The sequence below is a fragment of the Lampris incognitus genome, chromosome 2 (assembly GCF_029633865.1).
Source record: "Lampris incognitus isolate fLamInc1 chromosome 2, fLamInc1.hap2, whole genome shotgun sequence".
Taxonomy (NCBI): Eukaryota; Metazoa; Chordata; class Actinopteri; order Lampriformes; family Lampridae; genus Lampris; species Lampris incognitus.
This window is the reverse complement of record NC_079212.1, coordinates 116,337,487-116,355,141: the sequence shown is the minus strand read 5'-3', so window position 1 is coordinate 116,355,141 and position 17,655 is coordinate 116,337,487. Positions and strand designations below refer to the sequence as shown.

General features: G+C 43.0%; 2 protein-coding genes across 2 annotated transcripts; both read left to right on the top strand.

Moving 5' to 3' along the window:
- The first annotated feature begins 402 nt into the window (after positions 1-402).
- LOC130106682 (acidic mammalian chitinase-like) lies at positions 403-4,828 on the top strand. Its single transcript, XM_056272887.1, has 12 exons — positions 403-427; positions 574-600; positions 747-951; positions 1,228-1,284; positions 1,548-1,713; positions 1,798-1,922; positions 2,025-2,148; positions 2,339-2,521; positions 2,613-2,729; positions 3,111-3,243; positions 4,500-4,585; positions 4,649-4,828. Exons 1-12 carry the CDS (start codon positions 403-405, stop codon positions 4,826-4,828), a joined length of 1,428 nt encoding a protein of 475 aa, XP_056128862.1.
- Positions 4,829-5,641: 813 nt separating this feature from the next.
- On the top strand, positions 5,642-15,275 carry LOC130108461 (acidic mammalian chitinase-like). Its single transcript, XM_056275394.1, has 12 exons — positions 5,642-5,698; positions 5,848-5,902; positions 6,065-6,091; positions 6,224-6,428; positions 11,712-11,768; positions 11,881-12,046; positions 12,158-12,282; positions 12,468-12,591; positions 12,905-13,087; positions 13,314-13,430; positions 13,524-13,656; positions 13,804-15,275. The coding sequence occupies exons 2-12, from the start codon at positions 5,878-5,880 to the stop codon at positions 14,055-14,057; spliced, it is 1,416 nt and encodes a 471-aa protein (XP_056131369.1). The 5' UTR covers positions 5,642-5,698; positions 5,848-5,877; the 3' UTR covers positions 14,058-15,275.
- The last annotated feature ends 2,380 nt before the right edge of the window (positions 15,276-17,655 follow it).

Here is a 17,655-nt window from a genome sequence, read left to right as displayed (position 1 = left end):
TCTGCCACAATTCAATCCGAGTCCAGCAATGGCATACATTTGACTGCGCAGGTAACTAGAAACACAGGGGACATAAGCAGCCCAATGATAGACAGCAAGTCAGAGGATCAAAATGATAATCTCGTTCTCAAGGAAACACTAATGGTTCACATTACTGTAAATGGAAACATTTTATATTGTTTAAGTTGATCGTGCTTTATCTTAACTGAGTTAAGTTTTGTATTAGAATCATTTCAATCATTTTCTCTTTTACAGCTAGCACAAATGCAGTGGACTTTATTAAGAAATATCCATTTCAAACCAAATGAAATGTGTGAAACTGCTGTTTGTTTCTAAATGTAATTTGTCTTTCTGTGTGTTTAGAAAGTGAAAAAAATTAAGTTGTGAAGCTTTGAAATCGAGATGACCAAGCTCACTATTCTAGCAGGTAATATTTCATCAGGAATGTGGACTTCACATTACCATGTTGTATCAAGGGTACTCTAAAAACATAATACAGTATGTTAGTTTCTTCTGCCATGTCCAAGATTTAACCAGTAAGTACTCATCTCTGTTGCTTTTCTTTTCCCATAGGTTTGTGCCTGGTGATGTGCCAGCTGGGTAAGTTGCAATACAATGATTATGCAAATGGTCCAAAGAAACTTGCAAGACCATCGGCCCCAATTTAAATAAAATAGTAAAAAAAATATTTTGATAAGAGCTTTGCACGTACCACTGACCCTACATCTGCTCTCTCAAATCTACAGCAACTGCCAACCAGATGGCGTGCTATTTCACAAACTGGTCTCAGTACCGACCTGGGGTTGGGAAATACACGCCACAAAATGTAGACCCATACTTGTGCACGCATCTGATTTATGCTTTCTCCGTCATCAACAACAAGAATGAGCTGGTGACCTACGAGTGGAACGATGAGGTTCTCTACAAGCCCTTCAATGGCCTGAAGGCCAAGTAAGAGCTAACTTTTAGTCGAAGCAATACACTAAAATTTTTCTTAGGTGCTGTCACTGGAGTATTATTTTGGCTTGAATTTCTACTGCATGAAGTAAATTCTTCATTTAAAGGGACAAAAATTAAGTATAAGGTTCTGAAGCCAGTAATATTTTTCCAAGTTAATTGTAAGCACATACTTTATAGAAAGACAAGCATTTTATTCTTAGCTAGATAAATGCCATTTAATGGTCTAAATTATGCAGATTATTTATAATTTTATCTGCTGCTTTTAAGGAACCCTCTTCTGAAGACTCTACTGGCTGTTGGTGGATGGAACTTTGGTTCAACCCAGTAAGTATTATTTTTCCAACATTTATGTAGAATTCAAGCCTTTAACACCTGAATATATCAGTGGTGAAGGACAGCGCAGAATAAAATGGAAGTTAAATTCAGGCCAAAGAATGATGACAAGGAATAGATTGAGGAAAAAAAATGAGAGAAAAATCACCAGTGTAAGCTGCACTCCCAAGCAATATTTTTTTTTATCATCTTAGATGCCTCCTTTGAATATTTTTGTCAAGTGCTTCTAAAGATGAGTCCAATCTTTCTTCCAGGTTCTCCATTATGGTGTCAAATGCAGCCAACCGTCAGACGTTCATCCAGTCAACTATCAAATTCCTAAGGACTCATGGTTTTGATGGTCTGGATTTGGACTGGGAGTACCCCGGATCTCGTGGTAGCCCCCCAGAGGACAAGAAGAGATTCACTCTTTTGTGCAAGGTTGGCTGATCTACCCCATTTTCAACTACTGTGCAGTGCAATATGATAAATGACATCTCTAACCAAACAATATTATACTTACAGGAGCTTGTTGCTGCCTATGAAGCCGAGGCTGCAGCCACTGGTAACCCACAACTCATGCTGACAGCTGCAGTGTCTGCAGGAAAGGGAACCATTGATGCCGGATATGAGATTGCCGAGCTTGCCAAGTGTTTTTTTTTTAAGCCACTCAACTTTTGTTTATTTCAAAAAAATAATAATGGGGTAGGTCAGTAGATGATCTGAAAAAAAATTTTCTTATGCATCTCCAGGTACCTAAACTTCATCAATGTGATGACCTACGACTTCCATGGAACCTGGGAGCAATTTACGGGACACAACAGCCCACTGTACCGTGGCTCTCAGGATAAAGGGGACTTAATTTACTTCAACACTGTAAGAACAGAAAACCTTTGGGCACAGGGGAGCAGAACAGAGCCCTGACCTTTGATTGATTACATTATATCATAAGAAAAGTTAAATAATGCTTGGTTGAGCTTTTACTCAAGACTAATACTCTCTTCTGCTTCTTAAACAAGTGTCCATGCCTTCCATCTAAATATTTATCCATCCATGTCTACCTCAGGACTATGCCATGAGGTACTGGAGAGACAATGGTACTCCAGTGGAGAAGCTGAGGATGGGCTTTGCGGCTTATGGTCGCACTTACCGTCTGACATCATCAAACATTGGTGTTGGAGCCCCTGCTAGCGGTGCTGCAACAGCTGGACCTTACACACGTGAAGCCGGATTCTGGTCCTATTATGAGGTGATGTTTATGTAATTAAATGCATATCTCCAAGTAAAGGGGGCAAACAATAAACATAGCCAATGGCATTTCTTTTCTTTTCGCTATTCAGATCTGCACCTTTCTGAAGGGTGCTACCACTAGGTGGATTGAAGACCAGAAAGTTCCCTTTGCCACTAAGAACAATGAGTGGGTAGGATTTGATAACAGGGAGAGCTATGAGATCAAGGTGCGTGACACATCATCAAAGCCCATATTTGTAGTATTTTGTCCTTCAGATAATTTGGATTCTCAAAAACAGGAAGTTACAGAGAAGAGAATGTGTTTGTATAAATTACTTTTTATCATATTAATCGATGAACAGTTGTTACCTTGCATAGTTGATATGCCATCGATGTGTGTATGTGTGAATTAATTAATTGTAAAGCACTTTGAGTGGCTGTTGCAGCTAGAAATGCAACTTGATTGATTGATTGATTGATTGATTGATTGATTGATTGATTGATAAAGTTTGGAAGGGGCCTTCATGGCCATTAATACATGCATCTAAGTTATCTCCATTTACACTTCACCCTGCATTCACAAGTGCCATTTTTGATTCCTCCTCCAGGTCCAGTACATGAAAAAGATGAAGTTTGGTGGTGCCTTTGTGTGGGCCCTGGATCTAGATGACTTTGCTGGAGATTTCTGTGGCCAGGGATCCTACCCTCTGCTGGGACATCTTCGTAAACTCATTAACAGTGGTCAGTCTTACTCCTTCCTATATATACACACACACACACACATATAAATACACACACTTATATACATATATACATACATATATATATACATACATATAGATATATAGATATGGATATAGATATGTAGCGTTTTATTCCGAAACCGTCAATGGTGTTGAGTGCTCGACTAATGAGGAGCGGAATATCAACACGGATACAGGAAAAAAGATTTTAATGCATAGCACAGACCCCCTCACCACAACCAAACACCTCCAACTGCAAATGCCATGTTAAGACATCGTGTCCTCTAGAAAGAAAGGCCAGATAGAGGGAGTCATCTACCAGGCATCAGTGACAAGAAAATATAACTACAATGTAGACACTTACGTGGGATTAACAGAGGGCCCTTTTAAAATTAGGTTTAACGCCCATATGAGTAGCTTCAGAAATGAGCATGCGAAAAATGCAACGGCCTTAAGCCGCCACATTTGGTCATTGGTAGACAAGAGTAGCAGTTACTCTGTCTCATGGAAAATCCTTGCAAAGAGTAGTGCATATTCAGTTAGGGGTAAGAGGTGTAACCTGTGCTTGGCAGAAAGGTATTTTATTATTTGCAGACCTGATATGTCCACCTTGAATAAAAGAAACGAATTTGCCACCAGTTGTAGACACTGAAAAAATATCTCCTTTGTAACTATAAGTAAAACATGTTTATTATTCCCCCCCCCATTAGATGCTACACATATGACATTTATTAGGTTTTTTTAAATATGCTTTTTTTTTAGATATGGGTTTTTTTAAATATGTTTTTTCTTTATCCACCTACCCTCCCAACTGTGCCCCAACACCACCCTAATATATATGTGTGTGTGTGTGTGTGTGTGTGTGTGTGTGTGTGTGTGTGTATAACTTTGTTAAAAGAAACACTCAACGGTAGGGAAAGTGCTCAACAAATAAGAAGCAAAATACAACTGATGATTGCTTATGGCATTAAACAGGCCTGTACTGTCTCATAAATAATTTACTTGACTCACTGGATTATATATATATATATATATATATACGTATGTATGTATAGAGAGAGAGAGAGAGAGAATGAGAGTTTATGTCTATTTTATTTAATATGAATGGCTGTTGTCATTAAAGAGGTAGTAATATTTTCATAAACAGCATAAACACTGCACATTTCTTTAAGTGGACCTGTGAGTAGCACAATAATTCGATGTCTCAGTAAAAGATCAGTAAAACTTTTTTTCTTTTCCTCTCGCATCTTTCAGAACTGCCTCCACTTCCAACAACCACAACTGCCAAACCTGGTTCCACCACAACTGTTTCCACCACAACAACAACAACCTCCAAACCTGTGGTTACCAAGACTCCAGCCACGACCACAACCTCCAAACCAAGTGGCACATCATCCACTAAGCCCACCATCCCCATCCCAGGGCGTGGCTTCTGTAAAGACAAACCTGATGGGACGTACTCCCACCCGGAAGACAAGACCAGGTTTTACATCTGTGCAGGAGGCAGAACCTACCCACAGAAGTGTGGAGCTGGCACAGTCTTTGATGAGAGTTGCAAGTGCTGCATCTGGCCCAGAAATTAGGAGGTAGTCGTTAAATGATATCGTGATACTGCTCTAGAGCTACGTGAAGTAAATGAAGAGACCAATTCTGCTTCTCCAGATCTTTAATGATACCACTGACTTGCAGTTTTAAGAATTGTGAAATTGAACATTTTCTTCTGTGAAATTTGTTCATCAAAAGCCTCTGAATAAAGGTTATTTGGACCATACATACTGTTTTAAGTGTTTTTTTAATTCCTTTTTTTTTTACTCATGAAAAGGTACCATGTTGGCAATTAATTCGATTTTATTTGAAATGGTAATTTGTCAAATACAATACAACATTAAAAAATTAGAAAGTAAAAACAGTGATATGTTGTTTTATATTGTCAACCTTGGTCTCGTTTATCCATATCTGATGTGGCCATTGATCCATATTACAAGCTAATGTCGATGCATGCTCAATAATCCAGGTAAGAAAATCAAAGAAGGATGAATCAGTTCATCTGGATACAACGTTTGTTGGCAGATACGTTTCATCAGTCAGCTGGGTGACATCTTGAGTCTAAACTGACTAGGTATCCCCACCCTTATAAACAATACAGCAATACAACATCCAGATGAACTGATCCATCCTTCTTTGATTACAAGCTAATGTTTCATGGTTATGGTGCATGCTCTCTTGAGTAATTTATTGACCTGTACTCAAAGTCAAACTTTGAAATATCATGATTTATAACAACATACTTCCCCAAGTTATCAGGGTAATGACACCTCCTCCGCCTACACCGAATAAATATAAAAAGCCAAACGTCACTGCTGTTCTTTAGTCTTTCGTCTAGTGACTATCCCACAGTGAGCTTCAAGGTGAAACCCACAGGAAGGAATTTAAAATATTTTAATTTGTGTTATGTAAGTATCATTGCCATATTTTATTTTCATATTCAGAAGTTGAAATGAGCAAAATGTTTTGATTTACAGAATTAAGGTGATCATCGCAGTACGGTTGGGCAGAGGGCATTTCATCATATAATATTTCCATTTTATATTTTGTCGTACAGTACACTGATTTTGTAAGCTCTGAGATAAAGATGACAAGACTGACAGTCCTTGCAGGTATTTCAAAGAATTGATCATCTGTTATTTCACCATGTGATTTTTTTTTCATATGATACACAGCTTTAAAATGTCAGAAAATACTGTCACTTTATTGGCAGTTTCCTATTTAGAGAAATAATATTGCAATCCACCTGAATGTTTCTGTCATGTATTCCATAGGCATATGCCTGGTATTATGCCAAGTGGGTAAGTTAACATTGACAAACATCAATGCATTTGGGGTTTTTTCTTTATATTTCATGAATCTAGACAAAGTTGATATGTGGAAGTAAATCTGCCTGACTTTGAACTGCTCTCTATCTTCCAATACCATCACAGCATCTGCCACTCAGATGGTGTGCTACTTCACCAACTGGTCCCAGTACAGAAACGGTCAGGGCAAATACTTGCCACAAAATGTGGACCCGTTCCTGTGCACCACCCTGACATATGCCTTCTCCATTATCAACTATGCAAACGAGCTTGTAACCTTTGAATGGAATGATGAGGCTCTCTACAAATCCTTCAATGCCCTGAAAACCAAGTAAGTAAATGAACAAGAGCATTACTCTAAACGGAACCGTGTTGTTGTTTCTGGTGTACCAGAAAAAGATCGTGAAAACACAAATAAGGTTATTAGTAACTTTAAAAAAAATCTCAATATAGAGGTGAAGCTCTCTGAAATTGACAGGAGCCATCACCTTGGACCAAAACCCAACAAGTAAGAAAGTCAAACCATGGGGAATTATTGTCAAGTTTGCTCAATACAACATCAGCGTCATGGTTTTCAAAACAAATAAAAAGCTTAAGGGATCTACATCAAAGATGCAGATTCAGGAGAATCTAATGGCCAAGAGAGTGAAACTGCTTGATGACATACGTAAAAAACACAAGGATGGCCATCCAGGTGGTGTGGCAAAGTACAATTGGGGGGGGGGGGGGGGCACAAGGATAAGCTTGAGGCCAGTTGGACTCCGGATGGACACATCTACCTGCTTACTAACTCAAATCGATGACATGTTGTCAGTAAACTGTCTGATGTGAGTAGGTTGTGCTTCTCCTAAAGTTTGGATCGCTTGATTACATGTCTTTATATTTACTGCTTGTTGGCTTCGATCTTGATGCAGTTGTTTTATGGACTGCTTTGTTTGGATTGGACATTGAATTGAATTTTTTCTTTTGTCTTTGTTTTCAGATGTTAGGATCTTTAGATATGAGGTTTTTTAGAATGGTCTTAAGTAATTTTTACATCAGCCAGTTGATGCTCTCCATATCACCATCACCCTTTGTATCCGCCTTGATGATATAAACTATAATGGAAATTATGAGGTATTTGAACAGCATTGCTTTAACATTGATGGAAAGCTACATTGTAAGCATTTTACGCTTCACCAGCTGAAACATATAAATAACAAAAATAACTATTCAATAGCTATTCATATTCATTGCTACATCTTACCACAAGTCCAAATAAACATCACGATAATCTGGTCTCCCTTTTGGACAGTATCGGCTGTAGTTTTGATGTTATTGGCTGCAATAAAACCTGGCTTAATGATAGATCATATGTGGACATTCTTAAACTTGATGGTTAAAAAATTATACAACAGAAATAAACTTAGCAGACCAGGTGGTGGAATATGTCTATATGTAAATTCAGGACACTCCATGAATATTTGTGATGACCCCATTATTGAAGATGGTCACTCACATTCTCCATTCATTGAGATAAATGTAAACAGTGGTAAAAACCTCATTGTTGGAGTGATTTATTAGCCCCCAGACTGAATCTTCCAAGATTAAACTGGATAAATTTTATATTGCATAAATTTGCTACTACTACTACTTCTGCAATATATTATATTGCATAAATAAAAATAATAAAACTTGTTTTATTTGGGTGTCTAGATGGCGTGGCGGTCTATTCCGCTGCCTACCACCACGGGGATCGCCGGTTCGAATCCCTGTGTTACCTCCGGCTTGGGCGGGTGACCCTACAGACACATATGGCCATGTTTGCAGGTGGGAAGCCGGATGTGGGTATGTGTCCTGGTCGCTGCACTAGCGCCTCCTCTGGTCGGTCGGGGTGTCTCTTCGGGAGGGGGAACTTGGGGGAATAGCGTGATCCTCCTATGCACTACGCCCCCCTGGCGAAACTCCTCACTGTCAGGTGAAAAGAAGCAGCGGGCGACTCCACATGTATCGGAGGAGGCATGTGGTCTGCAGCCCTCCCCGGATCGGCAGAGGAGTTGCAGCAGTGAACAGGGCCGCTCAGAAGAGTGGGGTAATTGGCCAGATACAATTGGGGAGAAAAAAGGGGGGGAAATGGTTTTGTTCTTGGGGATTTTAACATCGCTATTTCTAAAGAGGATAATGCTAAAAACGATTTTATTACCATTCCTTATTCTTCATTTTTCCCCCACCATTCATACATTTACTTGAGTAATGGAATCCAGCAGGTCAATTATTGATAACATCATTACGAATATTCACAATGCTTATACTGATTCAGGTGTAATACTTTCAGACATTACAGATATTTTCCTGTTGCACACTGCATATTGTAGCGAATTCGGGGGGGCAGCTCGGCCGGACCGTCACACGAACTCTCGGATCTCCCGCACCACGGGCGACAACGTTAACCAGTCGACGAAGGGGTCCGACCCGTTAGCCAAGGGCTACCGAGCCTATTCATCCGTGAGTGTCACACTGCCCTCCTCCTTCGGGAAGGGCGTCCCCGGCCGGACCGTCACAGCCGAGGCGCGAACTCGTGCGTTCCACACCGCGGGCGACAACGTTAACCAGTCGACTGAAGGGTCAGACCCGTTAGTCGAGGGCTACCGAGCCTATTCATCCGTGATCATTACAATATACTACTACTACTATTACTACTTTCAGCTGCTCCTGTTAGGGGGCGCCACAGCGGATCATTCGTTTCCATCTCTTCCTGCCCTCTGCATCTTCCTCTGTCACACCAGCCACCTGCATGTCTTCCCTCACCACATCCATAAACCTCCTCTTTGGCCTTTCTCTTTCCCTCTCCCCTTTCTCTTTCCCTCTTCCCTGGCAGCTCCATATTCAGCGTCCTTCTCCCAATATATCCAGCATCTCTCCTCCACACATTTCCAAGCCATCTCAATCTCGCATCTCTTGCTTTGTCTCCAAACCGTCCAACCTGAGCTGTCCCTCTAATATACTCGTTCCTAATCCTGTCCTTCTTCCTCACTCCCAATGAAAATCTTAGCATCTTCAACTCTGCCACCTCCAGCTCTGCCTCCTGTCTTTTCGTCAGTGCCACTGTCTCCAAACCATATAACATAGGTCTCATAACCATCTGTTAAACCTTCCCTTTAACTCTTGCTGGTACCCTTCTGTCGCAAATCACCCCTGACACTCTTCTCCACCCACTCTGTATATAACTTTGTTAAAAGAAACACTCAACGGTGGGGAAAGTGCTCAAGAAATAAGGAGCAAAGTAATCCATTGAGTCAGGTAAATTCTTTATGAGACAGTACTAGCCATGAAACAGGCTTGTACTGTCTCTTAAAGAATTTACTTGACTCAATGGATTACATATATATATACACGTGTGTGTGTATGTATGTATATATATAAGAAAAACAAGCGATATTCATAATAGGCATTTAGACTTATATGACAAAGGGAAATATTGGTTGGACCCTGCTTATACAGGCAGACCATATGGAAAATATTGGTTGGTAAGGAGAAGTGAGTTCAGGGCTCTTTTAAACTACTCTGAAGACAAATTCAGAAAATATAAAGGCAGAGAATTCCATATTTTGGACCCTCGGTAGAATATACTAAACTGAGATTGGGAAGTACGGGAATGGAGGGGTATAAGGAGAGAAGAAATAGGGGTGGAGTGAGTATGAAATTGATAATTGTATGCAAATATGTCACGAAAAAAATGCCAGTGTTTAAGTCTGGTGTTAAAAATGATATGCACAACTACCGACCTATATCTATATTGCCTACTCCCCAAAGTATTGGAGAGAATTGGGTATAGTAGACTTAGTGATTTATTTATTTTTTATTTTTTCGCATTTTTTTCCCCGTTTTTCTCCCAAATGTTCTTGGCCAATTACCCCACTCTTCCAAGCCGCCCCGGTCGTTGCTCCACCCCCTATGCTGATCCGGGGAAGGTTGCAGACTACCACGTCTCCTCCGATACATGTGGATTCGCCTGTTGGTTCTTTTCACCGGACATTGAGGAGTTTTGCCAGGAGGACGTAGCGCGTGGGAGAATCACGCTATTCCCTCCAGTCCCCCCCCCCCCGAACAGGCGACCCGACTGACCAGAGGAGGCGCTAGTGCAGGGACCAGGACACATACCCACATCCGGCCTCCCACTCGCAGTCACGGCCATTTGTGTCTGTAGGGACGCCCGACCAAGCCGGAGGGAACATGAGGATTCGGACCAGCGATCTCCGTGTTGGTAGGCAACGGAATAGACCGCCCCGACTTAGTGATTTCTTAAATAAATCAAATGTTCTTGTCCCATCACAGTATGGCTTTAGAAAAAAGAGCACCACTTTCATGACGATTCTTGATCTCATCAAAAAAAATCAATGACACTACTGATAAATTCGACTGGGGCATTAGAACTTACCTTGATTTATCAAAAGCGTTTGACACTGTCGACCTTGAAATTCTTCAAAGCAAACTACAACATTATGAGTACAGTGAGTGCATTAAATGTCATTCACTAATTCAATGTCATTCACTAATTCAATGTATCACACTTTAAGCACTGAATCTTGTTCATGGACAGGCCTGGGGAGGCTTTTCAGCATGCACAGAGTGGCAAAACCATAAAAATCGCCAAGGAGCTAACTTTGTAGGTCAAAACCGTAAGTGTGGATGGTCACAAATCTCAAAGTAAAACCATCAAACATAGGGTCCCCAGGACTCCTCCAGAACTCCTCTAGCATTCTACATAAAGTATTATTTGCTGATGATAAACATTTATTTTTATCACATAAAAATCTAAATGACCCGCAAAATAATCTAAATGAGGGACTGGTTAAGGTGGCTACATGGTTTAAATGCAATAAATTATCCTTAAATAAAAGCAAGACAAACCTCATTGTTTTTTGCTCCAATAGAAATTGAAATAATGTTGAATATGTTTGTATCAAATTACATAACAAATTAATGATAATAATAATAAAATACAAAATAAAAAAATAAATAACATTTCGGTTACCCCTAACGGGAGCAGCCAGAAGTAGTGGTAGTAGTAGTAGTAGTAGTAGATGTTTGTATCAAAATAAACGGTCAGCTTATTGGGAGAGTGAAGTCCACTAAATTCTTTGGCATTCATATTGATACATTTTCAAACTTTAAGGGCCATATTGATGAGTTGATAAAAAAAATGTCCAAATATGTTGATTTATTTTTCAAGTTGAGGCTTTTTCTTCCACTTGAAACACTTTTAACTTTATACCAGTCCTTATTTTAGCCTCATATAAATCGCTGTAATGTTATATGGTACAATACTTTTCCTAGTTATCTTGAGAAACTACAGATTTTGCAGTAGGAAGTTATACATGTCATATCATGGCCGAAGGTACTGACCCTCTTTTCCACAGCTACAGTCTTCTGAAGCCCTTTGACAATGCTTGTCTATTGCATAATGGTGTTTAAATGCTCAGTGATAGACTTTGTGACCTTATTCCGACTTACCTTCCCTCGCATACATATTTGGGCAACAAGAGCCCAAATTACAAATGTGTCCTAAAATGACAGAAATAAAACAAAAACAAATTATGTATGAGACCTACTCAACCCCCTCTTCGCTCTTTAGGAATCCTTATCTGAAAACTCTGTTGGCTGTTGGTGGATGGAACTTTGGTTCAAGGCAGTGAGTATTATCTAATGTCATGAAAGCTAAAATCTACCAACTTTAAAATGTGTACACGAGGAATTAGACCTGTTTTTGAGGTAAATCATAATGACAAAAATCTTTTCCCCAGGTTCTCCATCATGGTGTCCAATGCCACTAACCGCCAGAAATTCATCCAGTCATCAATCACATTCTTAAGGACTCATGGTTTTGATGGTCTGGACCTGGACTGGGAGTACCCAGGAGCTCGTGGAAGTCCCCCTGAAGACAAGCAGAGGTTTACTTTGCTCTGCAGGGTGAGCAGGCATCTTGTTTCAGTTTTGAACTGAGGTTCACAACATAGTTTTATATTCGACGGAAATTTACAATAAACTCATCTATAATGTGATTGTTATATGCCTTTGCAGGAACTTGTTGCTGCCTATGCTGCTGAGGCCAGTGCAACTGGTAACCCACAGCTCATGCTGACAGCTGCAGTGGCAGCAGGAAAGGGAACCATTGATGCCGCATATGAGATTGCAGAGATTGCTAAGTATGCTCTCTGGAGCAAGAGAAAAAATATTTTCTCTCTTTTTGCATCTTTTGTGCATTTTTTGTACTCTTCCTCTTCTTTCGGTTTGTCCCCTGTTTCCCAGGGGTCGCCACAGCGGATTTGATAGTTTCCATGGGTACCCTGTGAGGGCACAGTATTTTCATTATTTAGTTTTATGCCTCCAGGGAACTAAACTTCATCAACGTGATGACCTACGACTTCCATGGAACCTGGGATGAATTCACCGGACACAACAGCCCACTGTACCGTGGCTCTCATGACGAAGGGGACCTCATCTACTTTAACACGGTGAGGAGATATGATGGACAAATGACAGAAAGAAACTTTTGAAGGATTTAGGAGTGAGAACAACCTATAAATTTGCCAAGATGTACTTACTGATGTTCTCTCTTTCTTTCACTTGCCTCCTTCATTTTTTCAGGACTTTTGGCACAGTGAAGCTGAACAGAGCCCCGACCTTTGATAGATTGCAAACTTATTGCATTATATCACAATAGTGATAGTGGTTGAGCTTTCACTCAAGACTCATACTCTCTTCTGCTGCTTAAACATGTGTTCACACCTTCCATGTAAATATTTTATCCATCCATTTCTACCATAGGACTACGCTATGAGGTACTGGAGGGACAATGGCACCCCAGTGGAGAAGCTGAGGATGGGCTTTGCAACTTATGGCCGAACCTTCCGTCTGACATCATCAAACAGTAGTGTTGGAGCCCCCGCTAGTGGCCCTGCATCAGCTGGACCTTACACACGTGAAGCCGGATTCTGGTCCTATTATGAGGTGAAAGTTCATATAATGGCTAGTGACTGGACTCTACCCATTACATGACACATTGTAACTAATAACATCAAATATTTGATCCATACAAGAGCATAAATCCTACTCTGCAACCCCTTCTGCATTCCTGAGGTCTCTTTGGTCCAGTAGCGAAACACTGAAACTATATTTTTAGTCTTACATTACATTGCACAGTATATCAACTTGGTGGATTTTGTCTGTGATTCAGATCTGCGACTTTGTAAATGGTACCACCCTACAGTGGATTGAAGACCAGAAAGTGCCCTATGCCACTAAGAATAATGAGTGGGTAGGATTTGATACCAGGGAAAGCTATGAGATCAAGGTGAGCTGCGCATCAACACTATATTTGTCGCGCCAAAACATTTTGCTTCTCAACAATCTAGTGTACAATTTTTTCTTTGTTTCCTCTGTATAGGTTCGTTACCTGCAAGAGCAGAAGTTTGGTGGCGCCTTTGTGTGGGCCCTGGATCTGGATGATTTTTCTGGACAGTTTTGTGGAGAGGGCAGCCACCCTCTAATGGCACATCTCCATAAACTCCTTGATATTGGTAAGTCTGAGCAACTGTTTCCATTTTTATTTAAGTTTTATATTTAACATCACAGGTGGTATTTGATTTCACAAATAGCACTGAGTCTCAAACAAGCAGCTCCACACTCATTCAGTAACAAACATTTATTTTTCTTCTGTAATTCAGAGCTGCCCCCGCTACCCCCTACCACCACCCCTGATCCCAGTGCAACCGCCATCAGTCAACCCTCTGCTACTACTACCACCACCACCACCCATTATCCAGGGTCTGGTTTCTGTAATGGTAAACCTGATGGATTGTACCCCAACCCAGATGACAAGAAAAGCTTCTACATATGTGCTGGTGGCATCACCCATGTGAACACCTGTGCAGCTGGCACCATCTTTGATGACAGCTCCAAGCACTGCGTCTGGCCCTGAGCAACAACTCAAGGAAATGTGTATAACAACTGCTACAAATAGTTTGAAAATATCCGATACAATGCTGATAAGTGAAAATATCAAAGTGCACTTTTGTCTGCCGTTTAAAAAAATCATGTACCAAAATATTGTAAAAAAATTTTTTATATATAATTACTGTTTAGTTGTGAAATACAGTGTGTATTTTTCCCTTTTTCTCCCCAATTGTACTTGGCTTTACAAATGTGTTTAACGAGGTTTTTCGTAGGAAACGGAATAGACTGCCATGCCACCCGGATGCTCTGAGTATGCTATTTTAATGAATGCTAATAGACAAGGGATGCCAAAAACCAGTTTAATGTCATTTCGCCACACAACTATGAGGTGAAATACACCTTACCGCATGCGGTTCTTCATAATCGTGTAAGCAGAATTAGCTCAAATGGTAGGGCACTCGCTTTGCACGCGAGACGCAGCAGGATCGATGCCTGCATTCTCCAAAGAGGAATTGGATGAGACTTGTCTGTGTTCCATTTGCGAATGTCTCTTAAGTCTGCAACAATTATTGTCACTTTAACTGTGAGATTTACCATATAGTGCTACAAATCCAGTTCAGCTTTGCAATCATGGTGCTATTTTCTACAGCAGGGTCACATATGTATATGTTGAGTGTTAACATATTGGCTGGGTCAATATCTTATTCAGGTATGTGCCTATACTAATGTCGTTACAGCATTGACAAGTGATGTTTAAATGAGCATGCGCAAATACAGTTTTGCTTCTTATGGTTCAAGTAACAATCAGTGATGAGCATATGTGTTTATTCCTCCGTGAAATGTATGTGATTTACCAGTACTCCTACCCTTACAATGGCAGCGTCAAATGGTACTATGTGCAGCGACCAGGACACATACCCACCGGCTTCTCTCCCACCCGCAGACACGGCCAGTTGTGTCTGTAGGGACGCCCGATCAAGCCAAAGGTATCACTGATTCGAACCAGCGATTCTCGTGTTGGCAGGCAATGGCAAAGACCACTACGCTACCCGGACATCCCTAGAATGTTTTTCTATTGTGTGGTAACCCACATCTATATAACTAGAGACATTCACCTGAGAGGACGGTGTACCTTTAAGGGAAGAGGCGAGGGGTCAGATAATGCACTTCCGCTTCCGGTTCACAGTTCAGTGTCGTTGTCGAATGTATGACATGCAAAGTTGGAGCTAGTAAACTACCTCGACTACGTCTACTCTCACGTCTCCTGTCTCGTTATTTTCTAACTCCACATTGGTGACCCCGACTGTTGGGAAAATCACCTTCGTGTTCCTCGTCCCCGGTATTGTATTTAGAAATCACGTCAGGACACAGCGCTGTCGCTCGACACAACCTCTCCGTGGCATTCTTTATTTAGACTGACACAGCATCAAAGGCAGACCCGATCAAACAACCCAGAGCCCGCAGGCATCACCAATCGATCCCAGCACAATAGAACAGCACCAAATCAAATGCAGCACTGTCGATGTGTGCATACATAACATTTCCCCCCCCCCGGCAGGATTTCAAACATGAAAGGTTGACACAAAGTCCTCTAGGTGGCCAGGGCGTAAACGTGTGCGAACAGGTCGCGGGGCGGCCTGAGGCTGGTCAGGCCGAGGTGGGGAGGGAGATGGCAGGGGAAGCTGAGGCCCAGAAATGTCTGGGGCCCGTGTAGGAGCTGCATGAAGCCCCGGGGCGTCTCGCCATGCTGAGGGAATGGCTATGGTTGTGTCACCAGCTGTGTGTGGCGGAGCTGACACCTTCCGTAGACGACTGGAGTGCCACCGAGTGCCATCGCTGAGGAGGTAAGTGGCTGGGCCCAGCTGACGGGTGACTTGGAGAGGAGAGGACCAGTATGAAGCCATTTTATTGTCCCTGTGGGGCCTGCGGACCCTGACCCAGTCTGACACATTGATGTCTGGCACCCTGGTTCGTTTTGACTGGTCAAACCGTTGCTTCATCCGCGTCTGCTGACGAGTGACTGAGGCTCTGACCCCAGAGGGAGGTGCCTGAGGTGTGGAGGGGCGGAGCCTGTCAAGGGGCATGCACAGTTCCCGGCCTAGCATGAGAGAGGCTGGGGAGACGCCTGTGGTCGAGTGCTGTGTGGCCCGATAGTGCAGCAGAGTGTGACGGATGGCCTGCGTGAAAGAGCACCCTTGGGCCATGTGTGCTCTGAGGCCGTTCTTCAGTGACTGGTGAAAACGTTCAACGCCGCCATTGGCCTGGGGGTGGTAGTACGCAGTGCGTATATGACGGATGCCCTTGCTGTCGAGATAAGCAGTGAACTCAGCAGAGACCAGCTGAGGGCCGTTGTCAGTGGTGATGGCCTTTGGGAGGCCCCAGCGAGAGAAAAGAGAGTCCAGGAAGTCGATGATGATCTGTGAGGTCACAGTGCCGGAAGTGGTGAGTTCAGGCCATTTTGAGTGTAGATCGTAGGCGACCACCATGAAGCGTTGGTGGTGGGGAACTCCATGGATCTCACCACAAATGTCCAACTGCAGGTGTTCCCAGGGCTGAGAGGGCCAGGCGAGAGGTTGCAGGGGTGGGGGAGCCTGGTGGCCAGTCTTGCCACTCACAAGGCAGGCAGAACAGTCCTTCACCAGAGCCTCAATATCTCTGTCTATCCCCGGCCACCACACCAGGTCTCGGCAGCGCTGTTTCAGTTTCACAATGCCCAGGTGGCCTTCATGCGCCGTATTCAAAACACGTGCACGGAGAGCAGCTGGGACCACTGTGCAAAACCCACGTGCCACGCAGGTGTCGTTCCAGCAGGAGAGCTCCTGTCTGACTCGGGCGAACGCAGCCAGCTCCTCTGGGACCTTGTGAGGCCAGCCGTTCTGGATGTAGGTGCGGAGCTGGGAGAGGACAGGGTCCTGTTCGGAGGCTGCCCTCAGCTCCTGCAGAGAGACAGTGGCCTGGAGGGGTGTGTGTAGCATTTGGACAATGTCCTTTTCCACACAGTCAGTGTCCGTCTGTGGAGCTGGGGTGGAGACAGAGCGAGAGAGCAGGTCGGCGACAACATTGTCTCTGCCTGGGGTGAACTGCAGGCTGAAGTTGTACTGGCGGAGGCGGTCACACCAGCGGTGCAGCCTCAGGGGTTTGTGGCCTGTCCCAGATGTGGACAGCAGCGCTGTCAGGGCCTGGTGATCTGTCCTGAGGGTGAAGGAGCGGCCATAGAGGTAGAGGTGCCACCTTTCACAAGCCCAGATACAGGCTAACGCCTCACGCTCACCCACGGAGTACCGCTGCTCGGTCAGGTTGAGGGCACGGGAGGCGAAGGCAATGGGCTTCTCCACACCGTTCTGGGTTTGAGACAGCACGGCCCCTATCGCTGTGGCTGATGCGTCACAGGTCACAAAGGTGGAGCTGGAGATGTCGAAGTGAGCCAACACTGGTGGTGAAGTCAGTTGAGTCTTAAGATCACGCACAGCGTCACTGCATGCCTTTGACCACACCCATGGCTCGTCCTTACGCAGCAGCTGGCGCAGGGGGGCTGTGGTCGCAGAGTACTGGGGAAGAAACCTCAGGTAGTAACTTGTCATACCCAGGAAGGAGGCGACCTGGGCGGCCGAGCTGGGCTCAGG